This window comes from Mauremys reevesii, linkage group 9, assembly GCF_016161935.1.
Source record: "Mauremys reevesii isolate NIE-2019 linkage group 9, ASM1616193v1, whole genome shotgun sequence".
Classification (NCBI taxonomy): domain Eukaryota; kingdom Metazoa; phylum Chordata; order Testudines; family Geoemydidae; genus Mauremys; species Mauremys reevesii.
Window position 1 is genome coordinate 78,159,448 of NC_052631.1, and position 16,061 is coordinate 78,175,508.

General features: G+C 40.0%; 2 protein-coding genes across 6 annotated transcripts in view; one reads left to right on the forward strand and one right to left on the reverse strand.

The window, feature by feature from the left end:
* The window catches only part of LOC120372002 (fibronectin type-III domain-containing protein 3a-like), an 83,452-nt gene extending 71,886 nt beyond the window's left edge, over positions 1 to 11,566 (forward strand). For all 4 annotated transcript variants that reach the window (XM_039488627.1, XM_039488626.1, XM_039488629.1 and 1 more), the window contains exons 22-26: positions 48 to 328; positions 5,131 to 5,343; positions 6,292 to 6,458; positions 7,314 to 7,435; positions 8,974 to 11,566. In XM_039488627.1, the coding sequence (XP_039344561.1) occupies positions 48 to 328; positions 5,131 to 5,343; positions 6,292 to 6,458; positions 7,314 to 7,435; positions 8,974 to 9,291 (1,101 nt within the window). In that variant the 3' untranslated portion in view covers positions 9,292 to 11,566. The remainder of the gene's footprint in view (positions 1 to 47; positions 329 to 5,130; positions 5,344 to 6,291; positions 6,459 to 7,313; positions 7,436 to 8,973) is intronic.
* Positions 1 to 16,061, reverse strand: part of LOC120372003 (motilin receptor-like) — a 31,413-nt gene that overhangs the window by 10,280 nt on the left and 5,072 nt on the right. The window contains exons 3-4 of one of the 2 annotated variants that reach the window (XM_039488631.1): positions 14,411 to 14,677; positions 4,144 to 4,289 (exon numbers count right to left, since the gene is read on the reverse strand). In XM_039488631.1, coding sequence (XP_039344565.1) covers positions 4,231 to 4,289; positions 14,411 to 14,677 — 326 coding nt within the window. In that variant the 3' untranslated portion in view covers positions 4,144 to 4,230. The remainder of the gene's footprint in view (positions 1 to 4,143; positions 4,290 to 14,410; positions 14,678 to 16,061) is intronic. The other variant, XM_039488630.1, reaches the window with a different exon arrangement.

The following is a 16,061-nucleotide window of genomic DNA, read 5'->3' on the forward strand; positions in this document are numbered from 1 at the left end:
GATAGAAGAATGTGGACTCTTTGAACACAACAGAATCTCTCTTTCAGGCTGTGAATATAGCTGGAGTTGGATTATTTGGGGATATTGGTGTGGTAACAACACCAGCGTCGGTGCCTGCAGCAGTGTCAGTACTACATCTGCTTGAAGAAGATCAGATGGAAATTCCTTGTCCCTTGTCAGCATGCCTTGCCATTCAGTGGGAGGAACCGTGTTGCCATGGGTCAGATGTCATTGGATATAATATAGAATATGGGGAAAAGCAACTTGTAACTGTTGGTAGAGTTACGAGCCATATTCTGGAGAATCTGCACCCTGACAGTTTGTACAGGTGATTATTCCTTATTTTATTCTGAAACCAATCTTGTAGCTATTTTAACATACAATGTTCTGGACTATTTTTTTTTCCAGGTTTTTTTTGGTCTACTAGTCCACTTCATTAAGGTGAATGTGCTGTAAGCCAGAGTGTGCATTTATGTAATGGGTTGTCTTCAGAGTGACTGACTTTTTTAGAAGAAAAAAAAAACCAGAAGGTGAAGACACTGAGTCTCAGAGCCCTAAAATACAGCGTACATTGTATCAGTATGTTGCTGAGGTCACAGCAGAATGAAGAGACATAGAGAAAAATCTAGATATTTGCCTATTTGTCTACAATTTTATTAATAAACACAAAATGCAGAAGCCTGATAAAGAGTTAGTCTTTGTAAGTCAATTCCCTCCTGTGATGGAATTCGTCCTAGCTACTTTCCCTAACTTTATGGGGGATTCTGCCCCAACACACTAAATCAGGACAATTGAAGAGGTCACCAGGTCCACTGGTTTTAAGGAAACAATTGCAGAAAGAAAGAAACGTCACAGGAAATCAGGGAAGGAACAAATGGAACATGATTACGGGTTGAACCCAACATGCAGATATAGCAGTGAAGCTATTCATAACTTGGATAGACACTAATAATCATGGACTGAATAGAGACACTGGATTTGTGTCTTATAACAATCCATAACCCTTAACTCCTCCTAGCTGCCTTCTCTCCTGCCCTTCCTCCAGCCCCACAATGACTGGAGGGGTATTAATGGGCCACTTAACACACATTTCAAGGGATCATTCAAAGTTAACTACTTATGCTAAACAAGCTGTTCCACCTTCTGTTTAGCTGTGACACTGTTAATACGTTTCCCAGACATGAAGAAGAGCTCTGTGTAGCTTGAAAGCTTGTCTGTCTTACCAACAGAAGTTATGTAGAAGATATGTATTGTCTCTCTTGTATCCTGGGACTGACATGGGTACAGCAACGCTGCATCCAGTTGTTCTGTCATTCAGCTGTATTACCCACGTACCCGCTACAGCTACAGTCAAATGGATCCTGAGAACCCTTTAAGCTCCTGGGAGGGCAAAAAGCCATCTTTGGCCTTATTGCCACTGTGATGAGCAGCTAGTCAGTGAAGATGGCCTGTGCACCCAGTTGCCATGGCATCCTCAACCAGGCAGTGGCAGCCCATTGCCATTGTAGTCCCCTCCTCATAAGATCCACCACCTGCACCTGGAGAACTGGCAGCTAGTGAGATTGGCCTGCATTCTTATTTGCTGCTACAACCCAGCCATTTTGTCTTATTCAGTTGCAGGACTGAGCTTAACTCTCAGACTGAGTGTGGTCTGTTTTTCAGCTTACTGATTTTTTTCTCAATCCTTACAGTGCTGTATAACTTTTTAAAAAATATCAGGGCTGTGATAGTGGGCAGCATGGTAACATTGCTTTAATTGAACTTCAGTGAAGAGAAGTCCCTTTGGCCATTAGCATTCCAGATACCAGGAAATGTTACCAAGTGCAAACTGTACTCTGGGCATTAAAGAAACAGTATGGATCCTTGATCAAACTAGTAGTCCCCATCTAGCCCTGTTTGGCTCCTGACAGCAGCCAGTAGCAAATATTTCAGAGGAAGGTGGACAATTATGGAATAACCTGCCGATGGTGGAGTTTCTTCCTAAATCCATGAGTTTAGTATTTGACTTGTACCCTAAAACATCTTTTTTTTAATTAAAAAAAAAACAAAAAACTTTTGAATCTGACTAAGCACTTTAGCATCCATGATATTTGGTAACAGTGAATTTTAAAAGTTAATTTGGACTTCCTTCAAATCAGATTTAAATCTGTTGCCTCTTCTGTTATGAAATAGTGAACAGGAGTAACTGAGTGACCTTCTCTATACTATTATTTGTGTGTTCGTCTGTCATGTCCCCTCTGTCATTTCTAAACTGTACCAGTCTGTTCAAGCTCTCTTCATATGAAAGTCTTTCCTTGCCTCTAATGCTTTTGTCACCCTTCCTTGAGCTTTATTTCTGCTGTCTTTTTGAGGTAGATGTGTAGTGCTACAATACAAACAATAGAGCTGAACAGAGCATTATTCTAGGTGAAGGCATACCACTGACTTCACAAAGGCATCATAATATTGTCATCACTTTTTGTCCCATTCCCCATGTATCTTTTGTTTGCCAGGAGACAAGTGGCAGAGGCTTCATTGAGCTGTCCATAGGACATCAGATTGCAACTTCTCACAAAAGCTGTTAAAAGTCCAGCAAAGTCTACCACTAGTTCAAATTCTTCCTTTCAGGATTGCATTGCTTTAAATAATCCTTTGTGGTTTCAGTTAGCTGGGTTTGTTTTTAAATAGTTTTTCCTTCTTGGTAAAGAATGCATTGAAAATCCATATTAAAATATTTAAATCCAACTTCAGTTATAGTGCAAAATATCATTATGATCGGCTATATAGTTTTTCTATTATTGGCAGTGTTTCCAGAATGCTAGAAGTATGGTAGGTGTTTCTATAACACTGGTCATGGACCTTGGCCTGAAGAGCCTGGACACCCTAAAAATCAAGGTGTTTCCTTTTGTTTTGCCTATATAATTATGGACTTCTGTCCTAACAATAAAACAAATCACACTTCGAGTTCTTGAACTGATCTTTCATAACTGTAGCTTTTAGTCACAAAATATCTGTTTTTTGCTGGAAGCTTCCACAAAATACTAAGCAATGTCTGCATACAAGTAGAAAGTCTCTACCACAAAGAGCTCACAATCAAAGAAGACATCAAGAATAAATCATGCCAAACCAAACTAATGTCCTTCTTTAACAGGATTACTAACCTAGTAGATGAGGTGGAGGTGGAGCGAGGGGAGACAACAGCAGACGTGATATATCTTGATTTTAGTAGGCTTTTGACACACTTCCATGTGACATTCTCATAAGAAAATTACAGAAATATGGCCTATATGAAAATACAATAAAGTGGGTGCACATCTACTCTGAGTACAGTCTTTCAATTAGTTATCAATGGTTTGCTGTTAAAGTGGGAGGATGTCTCTAGTAGGGTCCCAAGGGGTCGCTCTTGTGTCCGATACCATTCAATATTTTCATTAATGACTTGGATAATGGAGTGGAGAGTATGCTTATTAAATTTGCTGGTGACACCAAGCTTGAGGGGTTTAAGGACAGGATTAGAATTCAAAATGACCTTGACAAATTGAAGAGTTGATCTGAAATCAGCAAGATGAAATTCAGTAAACACAGGTGCAGTGTGCTTCACTTAGGAAGGAAAAATCAAATGCACACCTACAAAATAGGGAATAACTGGCTACGGTAGTAGCACTGTTGAGAAGAATTGGGATTATAACGGATCACAAACTGAGTGAGCCAATGATGTGACGCAGTTGCGAAAAAGCAAATATTCTGGAATGTATTAATAGGAGTGTCATATGTAAGACACAGGAGGTAATTGTTCTGTTCTACTTGGCACTTGCGAGGCCTCAGCTGGAATACTGTATCCAGTTTTGGGCACCACACTTTAAGAAATATGCAGCCAAAATGGAGAGAACAGAGGAGAGCAACAAAAATGATAAAAGGTTTAGACCTGACCTGTGAAGAAAGGTTTAAAAAAAAATGGGTATTTTTAGTCTTAAGAAAAGAAGACTGAGGGGGGACCTGATGACAGTCCTCAAATGTTAAGGGCTGTTATGAAGAGGACAGTGATCAATTGTTCTCCGTGTCCTACTGAAGGAAGCACAAGAAGTAATGGTCTTAATCTGCAGCAAGGGAGATTTAGGTTTAATATTTGGGAAATAACTATCTTTATAGTTAGAAAGTAAGTACCGAAATAGGATTCCAAAGGGGGTTGTGGAATTCTTGTCATTGAAGGGTTTTAAGAACAGGTTAGATAAACATCTCGCAGGGATGGTTTCAGGGGCTGGACTTAGAGGCTCTCTCGAGGTCTCTTCCAGACCTACATTTCTGTGATTCTGTATGAAGGATAGATGAAAGGGGTAAAATTAAATTTTGTACACTTTATGTGCATTGTAAATATACATTCTATTTTTTAGTTAAATACGCATCTGTATGTAACTGCCCTTCAATCTATTTTAAAAAATAGTAGGCTAATAAGGTTAAAATATCACATCTGTAGGTTAACCTGTAAAACTCAAATGGGGGAGGGGAGGGAATATCATAGTCACAGCTGTCATTTTGTCCTTAGTCATCACATTGTGCCTGTGTTTTACAGTTTATTAGATGCTTTACTAGAGAGGGAAGGAGAATTACCAGATGAGCTGAAATACCCAGTCAAAACAGGGTGAATTAAGGCAAATTTCCTTGCTTTGTGTTTTAAAATTACACCATAACCTGCTTTAACTCTGAACTCTTAAAAATATTGTAACTTGCATGGTTTACCTTCATGAACAGCAGCAACTGTGCTTCCATTCTGCAATACTTCTCAGTATTATTTAGGATTATTCTATGCAAAATCCCACTGAAAACCTTGTAGTATTTGTCTCACTTGTATTCCAGATATTAGCTCAACTTGAAAGAGATCTTAACTCTTAAGCTTTTTTTTTTTTTTTTTTTCAAAAATCAACTCTGAAATCTCTAACTGTAGCTTTATAACTTCTGTGGTGTTTGGTTCTTTGCAAATGACAGTTGACATTTTGCTTCATTGCAGAATATTATTGGGGCGTGTATAAGATTATTTCAGTACATCAGTAATTGAACTTTACAATCAGTAAAAGTGTCTTTTTTAGTACATTATTTAACCTAGTAGTTGTAAATTAACAGCAAACCCTTTTTTCCCCCCTCTCTCACTTGAAGAATTAGAATACAGGCCATAAACAACTTTGGAGTTGGTCCTTTCAGTCATTCCATTAAAGCCAAAACAAAACCACTACCTCCTGACCCGCCTCATCTTGAATGTGTGGTCTTCAGCTACCAGAGCCTTAAACTGAAATGGGGTGAAGGTCCTGGTAGAGCTTTAATTACCAATCCTACACAGTTCAACTTGCAGATGGAGGATAAATTTGGCAGGTGAGATCATTACTGTACAATTTGGAACATTCAGAAGCCTGCTAATGTTTTACAGCTTCACGTCCTGTTTTTTGATCTTATCAAGTTAATGGGTCTGATGTATATCATAAAACTATTAATTTCCTCACTTCTGTTAGTGGATATAGTTTATTGGATGACAAAACTGGAAAGATAATCAAGACTATGAGTGTTAAGCCCACTTGCTGTCTAAATTGCATTTGTATGTTTCCTTAGAACTCTCATGGTGGAATCGGATATTCAGTTTCATTTTCCAGTGAAAAAGCTAAATTGGGTGTATCTGATTCATTGTATGACATGAGAAATTAATACTTAGCACTTGCATAACATGTTTTATTCAAGATTAAGAAAGTTGTGAATTGTTACACTATAATAACATAATACATTAACCTATAAGTCTATTGTCTGTTTTGTGTGTTTAAAAAAATCTGTTCTAAATTTAAAGGTTTAGTGTATGTAACCAACAAATAGGGTGAACAATTCCTTTTTGACCTAAGATTATAAAAGTGGATGAATCCCTTTTTTCCCCCAGAAGCTTGCAGTTCCTCTAACTTAAAAATTTGAGAGGTTGGGAAAGAAAGTGCATGACTAACCATGTGTAACAAACCTCCTGTGTAATGTTCCAGCCTAGTGCAAATCTAGGTTTAATGATAGATCCCCTAAAATGAGTGGGGGGGGGAAGGCATTGGCACTCTTGTGCCCACAACTCAGTGTTATTGTTGTGAATGACACTAATACACATAATGAGCTGTTTATTGCAATAAAAGAGGTCTGTTTGGTCTAACACTTGTGTAACAAATTTAAGGTAAGTCACAATTTTTGTAATAAAATTTTACAAACAAATCTTTCACTCTTCACACACTTTTTAGTGTTTAAACATTAACATAAATTAGTTTGTGTAGTTCTAACATGTACAATTTTTTTTTTTAGATTTGTTACTGTTTATAGCGGACCTTGTCATACGTACAAGGTGCAGCGACTCAGTGAATCCACTACATACTATTTTAAAATCCAGGCATACAATGATGCTGGAGAAGGGGAGTTTTCTGAAGTTTATGCTTTCACTACAATCAAATCTCCACCAGCATCTCTTAAAGGTGAGCATTCCATCATACAGCATTCTAAGAGTTGTTGTAATTCTGGTGCGTAAAAAATCAACAGTAGCATACCGGTTCTGTTCATTCCCTCTGAAGCGCTTGGTATTGGCCACTGTTGGAAGACAGGATACTGGGCTAGATGGACCTTTGGTCTGACCCAGTGTGGCCATTTTTATATTTGATATTAAAAACAAATTCTCTCCCCTATCTAGTCCCTTTGTCAAACACAGGAAGTGCAGATTTCCTGGATACTGTGACTGTATCTGGCCAGCTAGGAATCCCCCTACTGGGATGAAACATTCTGTAGGTGTAAAACCAGTGTGGCACATCACCAATGATTAAAGATTGTTCCGGCCAAATTATGTTTTCAGAAGCACCTTTGCATCCCCCATAGGCTTTGCAACAGAGTTGCACAGTGTCTGAGAGCATAATTTGGCCTGCAAAACCTTTCATTGGTGAGATATGCAAAATGGAAAGAATCCTGACCCAGCCTCTGTTTTGGGGCTAACAGTTTAAAAAAACTTACTATCAAATTGTAAACAAGTTGTATGTGGAAAAATTGACACAAAGCATAACGGGCTTCCATATTCAATCTTTACTAAGATACTTTAAGATAGAATTACTTTTTAACAGAGATCCTACCACCACAAAATTGAATACCCGTCCTGAGCCTGTTAACAGCCCTATTCAGAATCACTTCTTCATTAGTGGGGTGGCTGGGTTACTAAAGCCATGTCCTTAGTCATGTAAAAAAGGGATTACAGCGGTTTCAGGTTAACCATGGAAAAAATAGGTTTTTCTGAGTTTTTTTTGAAAGCTTGTGTGTGGATTTTCTTTTTTTTTTTTTTTCTTCAGCACCCAAAGTAAATCAGGTGGGAGAAAACATCTGTGAAATCACATGGGAGCCTTTACAATCAATGAAAACAGATTCCATTGTTTACATTCTTCAACTTGCCAGTGGGAGAGAGGTTGACCAGGTAACTTTTAAAATTTCATTTGCTATTTTTTTAAAAATTATTGTAAGGAATTTTTTTTTAAGAGAATCAAGTCTCTGAATGTTACTAAAGCCACGTCCAGTGGCATCAATGCAGCTGTGCTGCTGTAAGATCGCTCATGTAGCTGCTCTATGCTGACATCATAAAACCATCTCAGTGAGTGGCGGTAGCAGCTCTCCTGCCGCCATAGCGCTGTGCACATTATAAATTTTTAATGAGACCATAAGAGGCACAGAATTAAAGTAGTGTATTAATCTAGGAAGTTAGACAGAAATGATACAGGTTTTTCCCCAGAGGGAGGGGGTGGAACATGACGAGTTCTGTTTACACAATTGTACCACTTCTGAGATGACAAACTTAAGACCCTTGGTTTTTAGACTTGCCCAACCCTCTTGTGCACACTTTCTTGACCACTACTAAAACCCAGCTCTATAACCCATCCTCCCTCGTGTGGATTTTAAACCTGGAAAAGTCTGGTTGCCGTTTATTTTTTTATTTTTGAACAAACTGCCTCAAACTATTAAACTACTGTGAACAGTTTTAACAATTACAGCGGGAGCAGCGCAGTCTCAAAAGGATCTTTCCAATTTTTATGCATATCTTCGTGTATCACTGTCATGCACAAAGCTCTTGATACCATTGGAAATGTTGAATGCCTTATGTCACTGAAAACCTCAAATAGGTTTTGAACAGGGTAATTTTCAAAAAGCTAGAATTGTTTCTGTTCCATCTCATGTGTAAAGAACTTCCTATCGACCTGAGTGTACCACCAGGCACCGGAGCAGCCTCACTATTTGGGGGAAGGTTAATGAGATTCTTTCGCATACATGCCAATCTTAACAGGCCCTTCACAAATCTGGCCCCTCTTCTTATCCCAGTATTACTAGCCTGGCTCTCCCTCGTTACCTGTCTGCCCACTTTTTCTTCAAGCAACTTTGTGCTTTCTTGTACTCTACCCCTTAGGTAGGAGCACTCTGTCAGAACGGATTTGTAAAACCACTGCCATAATCTCCTCCCAAACCCCACTTGTACTATGAAATGAGCCAAATAGTAAATTCAAGTTTAAAGAACAGTTGGGGATTTGATGTTTGTGGGTGAGGGATAAATGTACGTTTGATCCCCCTACCTATCCCCAGCACTTCATTTGTTGCTTATCTTAAATTGTAAGCTCTGGGGCAGGTGCTTTCTTCCTTTAGGATGGACTGTCGGCACTACCCTATGGCTGTAGTTTTTTCAGAGGCCAGGCTTGCAAGGACGGCAAATAATTTGTCGTCATTAGGGGAACATCACTGGCAAGTTTTCACTCCTAGTTCTTTTACATTTTAAAGACTGTTCGCTAGGAAACTCTTTAGAAATAAAAGCAGAGGTTCTTTTATTTCTAGGGCCCTCAAATTGGATGGGTGAGGAAGGCTTCCCAGACCCTTGCAGGCCTGCTCTTGTTGCACTGCCTATTGTGTCAATTGCTAGATGTTGGGAAAGTGAAATAGATGAGCAATTTGTTCACTCTCTTTATTATTTAGGTATACAAGGGATCAGAGACTTCATTCCGTTTCACAAACTTTCAGACAAACTGTGAATATCGGTTCAGAGTCTGTGCTGGACGCCAGTATCAAGATTCTACTGGATTACAAGAACTGTATGGACCTTACAGTCCCAGTACGGTATTCTCATCTCAAAAACAAGAGTTGGTTCCACAGTGTACTCATTCTACAGCTAAATTTGCAAAGATTAAGAAGATGTTAAATGACGAGCGGTTTGCTGCTTTTCTTCTTCTTGTGGGGTTTGCAGTGGTTGCTATTTTCTTTGCTTTTGTTATTCAGTACTTTGTAATCAAGTAGATTGTTTAAAGCCTAGTCATTATTCAGCTTTTTATGACCATTCTGGGTATTTGTGTTGGTTAATTCTAAATAACATCCTAGCTGGAAATGATTGTATAAGAGATACACACGTTTCCATCTTTGCTGCTGACTGACATTGAGACTGGGTTGGCAGAACCTTTCTAAGTAAAGAACACACAACTGCCATAGAAAGGGTAATCCTGGGTCCTTTGTAATCGGGGTTAGCGGTTAATAGAACAGCAAAAAACTGCCTCCCTCCCCCCCCTTCCCCTAGTCTTTCTCAATATCAAAGCCTAGGCCCTTTGGCCAGTTAGAGAAACGGCTTTATATAAAGTCTTTTGAAGTACAACTAGGCAAGTGGTAGTGGATCAGCAACTTTTAATCAAGTATTGTTATAGTTTGGTATACATGAAATACAGCAGCAAAAATGCTTGAGCTTAGAACAGTACTGTACTGCAGAACATTGCTAGAGCAAACCACATTTAATATACTGTAGAAGAAAAACAAAATATATTACTACTTTACAGTTATTTTAATGTTTGGGGTTCAATAATTAATATTTCAAGTGTTAAAGTACAGGTGCCAGCATTTTTAGAATTTTAATTAAAAATGCTAGAGGCATGTAATGTACAAACAGAGTGATTACATTTGTATGTAATATTGCAAATTGGTCCTCTTTTGTACTTTACATTTCTGAATTAAATGCTTTCAGCAGTTGGTAAATAACTGTTGGCCCAATCCACACTTTCATTCTCAGTGCCTGAGAGAACAGTAATTTCCTGTGCATCTGATTAAATCTTTTCAGTATTTTCAGAGAAGGCACAGATTTTGTCTTTAAGGAGAAAGAGTGCATTTATGATAAATGTTTCACTATTGGCTCAAACTGAGCAAATGTTTTTGTACTATTCTTAACCTAAAAATAAAAAAGTTCAAACTGCTTTTGGATGCTCTTCTATCCTTATCTGAATTATCAAACTATACACGAAATATTTTTAGGTAACATTTATACAATGTTTTAAATTCATTGCTATCACAATGGTGGCAGTTCACATTCCATTGTGGTGGTGGTGGTGAGACTTTTCAGTTTGCTATGAAACTTTTCCAAAACTTGTCATGCATGTCTGGACTGTGTTTTGAGGAATATTTTTGGTGGATACTATGCACTACATATGACTTTTCCTTGTCAAACACATTCTTTAGATATCTGAAGATAAGTCTGACAGCTATTTTCTTTACATCAACTGTTTTGAAAGCTGGAAGCCACAAATTTAGACATTTGTTTCAGAATGGGTCATCTTAATTATTTGGCGTTAAAAGAACACGCCATAGAGTGTTACAGATTGAACATATTTTGCAAGTGCTACAGCTACATTTCATGTACATCGGGGCAGTGCACTTGCATGTGGGATAGTACTGTTGGGTACAGGCTAATTCTTTCAAAGAATAAAACATCTTAAGGATGTTTCTCCTATGGCTGTTAACAAGTTAGTTTGAGGCATTGTGATGCATTTCAGATGTGGAAATCCTAAATTATGACATAGTATCAGTTAATATTCTTAAAAATAGATCTATGGTGCAATCTGAAATTAACCTTTTCAAAAATGTACTCTTCATTTTGTACTCTATTTATTTTGATTAAAAAATCCTGGAAAATGTGTGTTTGAATGTATTGTTCTACTTGTAGCAGAACTTTAAGTTAATCATTTATATCATGGAAGTCTCTCTTCAGTGTTGGAAAGAGTTTTATACAGATATTAGTGTCTTTAGTTTGTCGAAGTTTACAAATATGCCTTCTTTATTTCCTTTCATATTTTACTTTTAGAGAACAATAGACTGCCTTCAGCAAATTTCTTTTGCCAAAGGATTTTTTCTTTAACTCCTAGTCAAACAGAGCAAATCATTTAGTGATTTATTTGGCAATAGCATTTCTGATATCTTTTTAAAATAACAAAGTAGGCTTTCAGAATAAATATTAACCAAAATCATGACTTCCTAGAAAATTAAAATAAAATGCTTCTGAATTGCCACAAAATGTTCATATTTCCAGGAAATATACTGGAAAGTATAGTGTAATGTAGATTTTATATTGACTGTTATACATTCCAGATTGATGTACCCTAGAGGCATTAACATATTAGATACCTTCATTTTTTTTGCATTGTAATTTTGAGATATTTCAAACTTATGTTAAAGCTGCCATGCATTGTATTACTAAATTGTAACTATCAAATAGATAATATATTTAATACAGCCAATAAAAATACAAGTTTTCAAATTTGATTATATGTATTTGTGTATTTAATTTGTGAATAAGAAAATAACTTCCTTCTGGGGCAATCCTGTCATCTGTGTAGTATGTAGTTTAGGATGAAGGAAACAGCAACATGGAATTAAGTTGCTTTATAGCATCCATGGGCTATATCATCTTAAACCTACAGACGAGAGAGGTGCTCAGGAAGCCTGCAGTTCCAAAGGTGATATCTCCATGTGGGAGGAGATTTGTGGAGGGGATGTAGTTCTCCCACAGCACAGATTTCCCAAGTTCCATAGGCAACTACCAGTCCTCCTGTGCTGCTCACAATGCCCTCCTCTGTTGCTCTGTGGGGGATTGTGCTGCCATTTGTTCCCCTCCCCACCTCCCGTGCAGTGGAAAGAGCGGGACTCCAGTAGTTAATTCCAATGGGTTCGTTAACTCCAGGGAATCATCTAAAGGAAACTCACTGAAATTGTGTAGATCAACTGTTCCCTGGCTTTGCCCAGCCACGATATGTCCAGGAAGGGAGAAGGGATTATACCAGATTGGCTCACTTCCTTTCCCTCAAACTTTTTTTGGCCCAATTACAATGGAATTTCCACTGCTTTGATTTCACAGTGCTCAGGGCCGGTGCAACCATTTAGGCAAACTAGGCGGCCGCCTAGGGCACCTAAAAGCCCGCTCAGGCGAGGAGGTGGAGTGGAGGTGAGCTGGGGCGGGGGGGGAGGCGCGGGGAGGGCCGCCCGCAGTAACGGGGTGCACAGGGGAACCGCTCCCCGCCCCAGATCACCTCCACTCCGCCGCCTCTGCTGAGCACACAGCCCCTGCTCTAAGTCTCCAATCAGCGCCGCAAGCCTGGGAGGGGAGGAGAATTAGAGCAGCGCCGGCGTGCTCAGCGGGGGAGAGCTGAGGCGGGCTCCCCGGGCGGGGTTAGCTGCTGTGGCGGGGGGCAGGGTTAGCTTCCGCAGAGGGGGGCTCCCCAGGTGGGGTTAGCTGCTGCGGGCGGGGGCGGGGTTAGTTGGGGGTTGGCGCAAGGTGGAAGTTTCGCCTAGGGCGCGAAACTTCCTTGCACCAGCCCTGACAGTGCTCCATCCAGTGGAGAATACAGCCTATTATTCCTTATAGAATTAACCTCCCCACCCCTTTTCCTATGCAAGATTATAGGCAACGCATTAAGGGCAAAAAATAAACCTTAAAATCTACTAATGAAATGCGTGAACTTGGTGATGCTGTTCTGTTTGCTATAAGCTGATGGAGTCCATCCTTTGGAACCACTGTGTACTACATAACTCCGTTTCTAGTTATTCAGATGAGAAGCGGCATGTATGACTAAAAGTGGTGATTGAAAATGGTCTCATTGAGATCAACATTTCGAAAAGGAAAGCAGCACTGAGTGATGTGATATAGCACCACTCTGGTGGTGTGTGAAGTGATGTGTGGTAAGTTGTTGTGCTCTGTCAGAACAACACAAACAACTTCTTGTGAAATGGTGACAGAGCAACAAAGGCAGGATTGCTTTGACATAACCTTGATTTCCACCAGGGAAAATGAAGCTTGAAATAGACTCCATCCTCTCTCTACCCATCAAAGTCCTTTGCCTTTAATGTAAGTGCAGTAATCTGGCTGTCCAAACAATATAATTTCATTACCCCCTTGAGGATGGCCTTGAGGTTAAGGAACTGGTGCAAGAATTGGGTTCCATCCCTGTGTGTCACAAACTTCTTGTGGAAGTTCAGCAAGTAACTTTCTCTGCCTCTGCCTCCCTCTCCCAATCTGTAGCTTACTTTCCTGCTTCCCTTTGTCAGCCTTTGTGTAACGGACATGCAGCTTTCCCAATCATAACATCTTAATATTTTTCTTTCCCTTCCCTTTAAGGTTTGCCCAGTTATTAAATATATTAAAATGAAGAGAACAAAGGTAGTTTCATTCAAAACAGACAAGCTGGATTGATTAGTTTTCAGACATCAAACAAATGCTAAGAACTTGAATGAGGACGTTGAATAGATTCTGTATCAACCATAACCAAAAGCTGCGATCTTGTAGGGCAGTGCTCCCCAACCTTTCTGTGGCCACAGCACATTCATGTTTTCAGAAGAGTGTGGCGGGCGCCAGGCACCAGTGGAGCAAGCACGTGCCTGGGGCAGCACATGCTACAGGGCGGCATTCTGTCCATTCTGCAGAGTCGGAGTGGTCTGGGGTTTGTTTGTTTTGTTTTTGTGTTCTGGCACCAAAAAAAACCCCAGTTCTGGGCAGTGCAGAGAGAAACCGGGAGGACAGATAATACTGGTGTCTGCTGCCTGTGGCCCCAGAGTTCTGTCCCCAGCAGGCGTGGTGCCGCGGCTTCTCTCCCCCTGCTGGGCACTAGGTGGGCGCACATAAGTGCCCTGGCGGGTGCCATGGTGCCCACAGGCACCACGTTGGGGACCACTGTTGTAGGGCTTAGGACAAATCCACTAGCGGATGACAGCTTTGTGGCTAGTTGGAACTACACGGACACACATTGCAAGGCAATTAACTGAAGCCATTGGCACTTAGAGTGTTGAGTCATTACTGGCTTCTGCATATAGTTTTGACTTGATCCTGACACTGCTAAAACTTTATAAACATTGCAGGAAATACTAATGACATCACCCTGAAGCAGAAGGAGTGACACTGGTTAATGGAGAATTTTGTGCACACAGATGGAAGCAGAAAGCTTTTTCCATCCCGAGAGTGATTAAAATCCCCCCTTCACCTACAACATGCGCCAGTGCCATGGCTTGATATTAACACACAGTTCACAAGCATAGTGGACCGCTGTAATCTAGCTGTACAGGACACTATTTCAATGCTGCACTGTTTACATGACAGAACTGACTTCTGTACCTTCAAGAGAAGTTCTTTCGCTCCTTGTCAAATTTCTGGATTGCCAGACTTGACTGTAGTTCAGGATTTTGCTCGTTGCTTTTCTGTATTTTTGTGACATGACATTGTAAAGTATTGGGTTTATAGATGCTCCAAGGTAAAAGAGAAGCATGGCGATGAGATTGAAGTACTGAGTGATGTCATACAGGATGGTTGTGGTCTGGGCAAAGAGGATTCGGCCAATGTGGAATGGTAGCCAACACAGCACAAAGGCCAGGACTACTACAGCTAAAAAGGAAAGGAATATAATTTAGTACAAATTTTGAAACCGTGTTTGTTCTGTCTCTAAACTACATTGTGGCTGAAACCTCTGACTACTACATTAATATGGCATGTACCGTAACATGCTACCACCTGACTTGGGCAGCCATGTTTGCTTCATGTTGGCAGGTAGATATAAGCACTGGAGATATGTTTGCCTGCTGCAGTGTTGTGTCCAGGGTTCAAATAAAAGACCTTTAAAATGTATGTAGTACAGTGACAAGAAAGGAACAAAACCGGCTAGGTTACAGAAGCATCGGTACTTCAGCGTTGTTAGATTGTTATCCTGAAATCTGCCTCAGTTGTCAGTGAAATATTTCCCAGGGTTGTGGGGCAGGGTCTTCAGCTGGGAAGTAAGTGGGATCAGAAGAGGAACAAAGTGTCTGGGTGGGCCCAAACACAGAAGGGGATGGAAAAGCGGAGTGAAAGAAATCTGGGAGATGAATGGAACAATAAAAAAGATGCAGAGAAAGAAGTGGGGAGAGGGAAAGCCGGGGAAGAAAGACCCTGAAAAAGAGGAGAGAAATATTTAGATACCATAATAGGGAAACAAAAGTTGGAGACAATAACAGTTGATGGAAGGAGAAAATGCACAGCTCTGAAGTTAATAAATTCTACTGCATGGATCCATGTTCCTGCATTTCACTGTTTCCCACAGAAAATGAGGGAGCTGAAAAGAGGCAAGATTCCACTGTGAGCTCTGGGAAAGGGGGCAGTGGGTATTTTGCTCATCTGAGATGAGCGAACAGGCTCAGTGAAGCTTTATAAACCCAAATAAATCCTTTGTTTTATCAAATTGTGATGACTGCTATCTTAGTTGTGACTGGGGATTGAAGCAGAGACCTTCAGAGCTAAAAGGTTGAGTAATTACAGCAGAAAACGCTGCTGTGGGTTCAGCCTCCTAGCCCCGTTCCTGAGCTGCAGAGGATCACACACTACATGCTGACCAGTGGGTTCTGTAATGAGTCTACTAAAATGTTAAACATGATTTAAGTGGAAATAAAGCCAATGTTTAACTAGGCCTGGACACATGATTTTGTTCAGATTGTGGCCCAAAGTTTAATTGCTAAAACACATGAAACTTTCTGTAGGAGAAGTGAGTGTGGCTGGCTTGAAAAACTACCTGTCAGACCATGACTGCTGAGTGCAGGCCCCTCTTGACACATACAAATCAAGGTTGATCAGATTTATTTTAAAAAACAAAACAAAAAAAATCACAGCAACATCATACTTTTTTTTTTGCTGCTATTCTGACTTTGCATTAGCCCAGAGCAAACTATGAGTTCAACTGTTCCCACGACTGACCTACACACAATTCAAATTGGGGCCCTGTATCTCAGTAAAACCCATG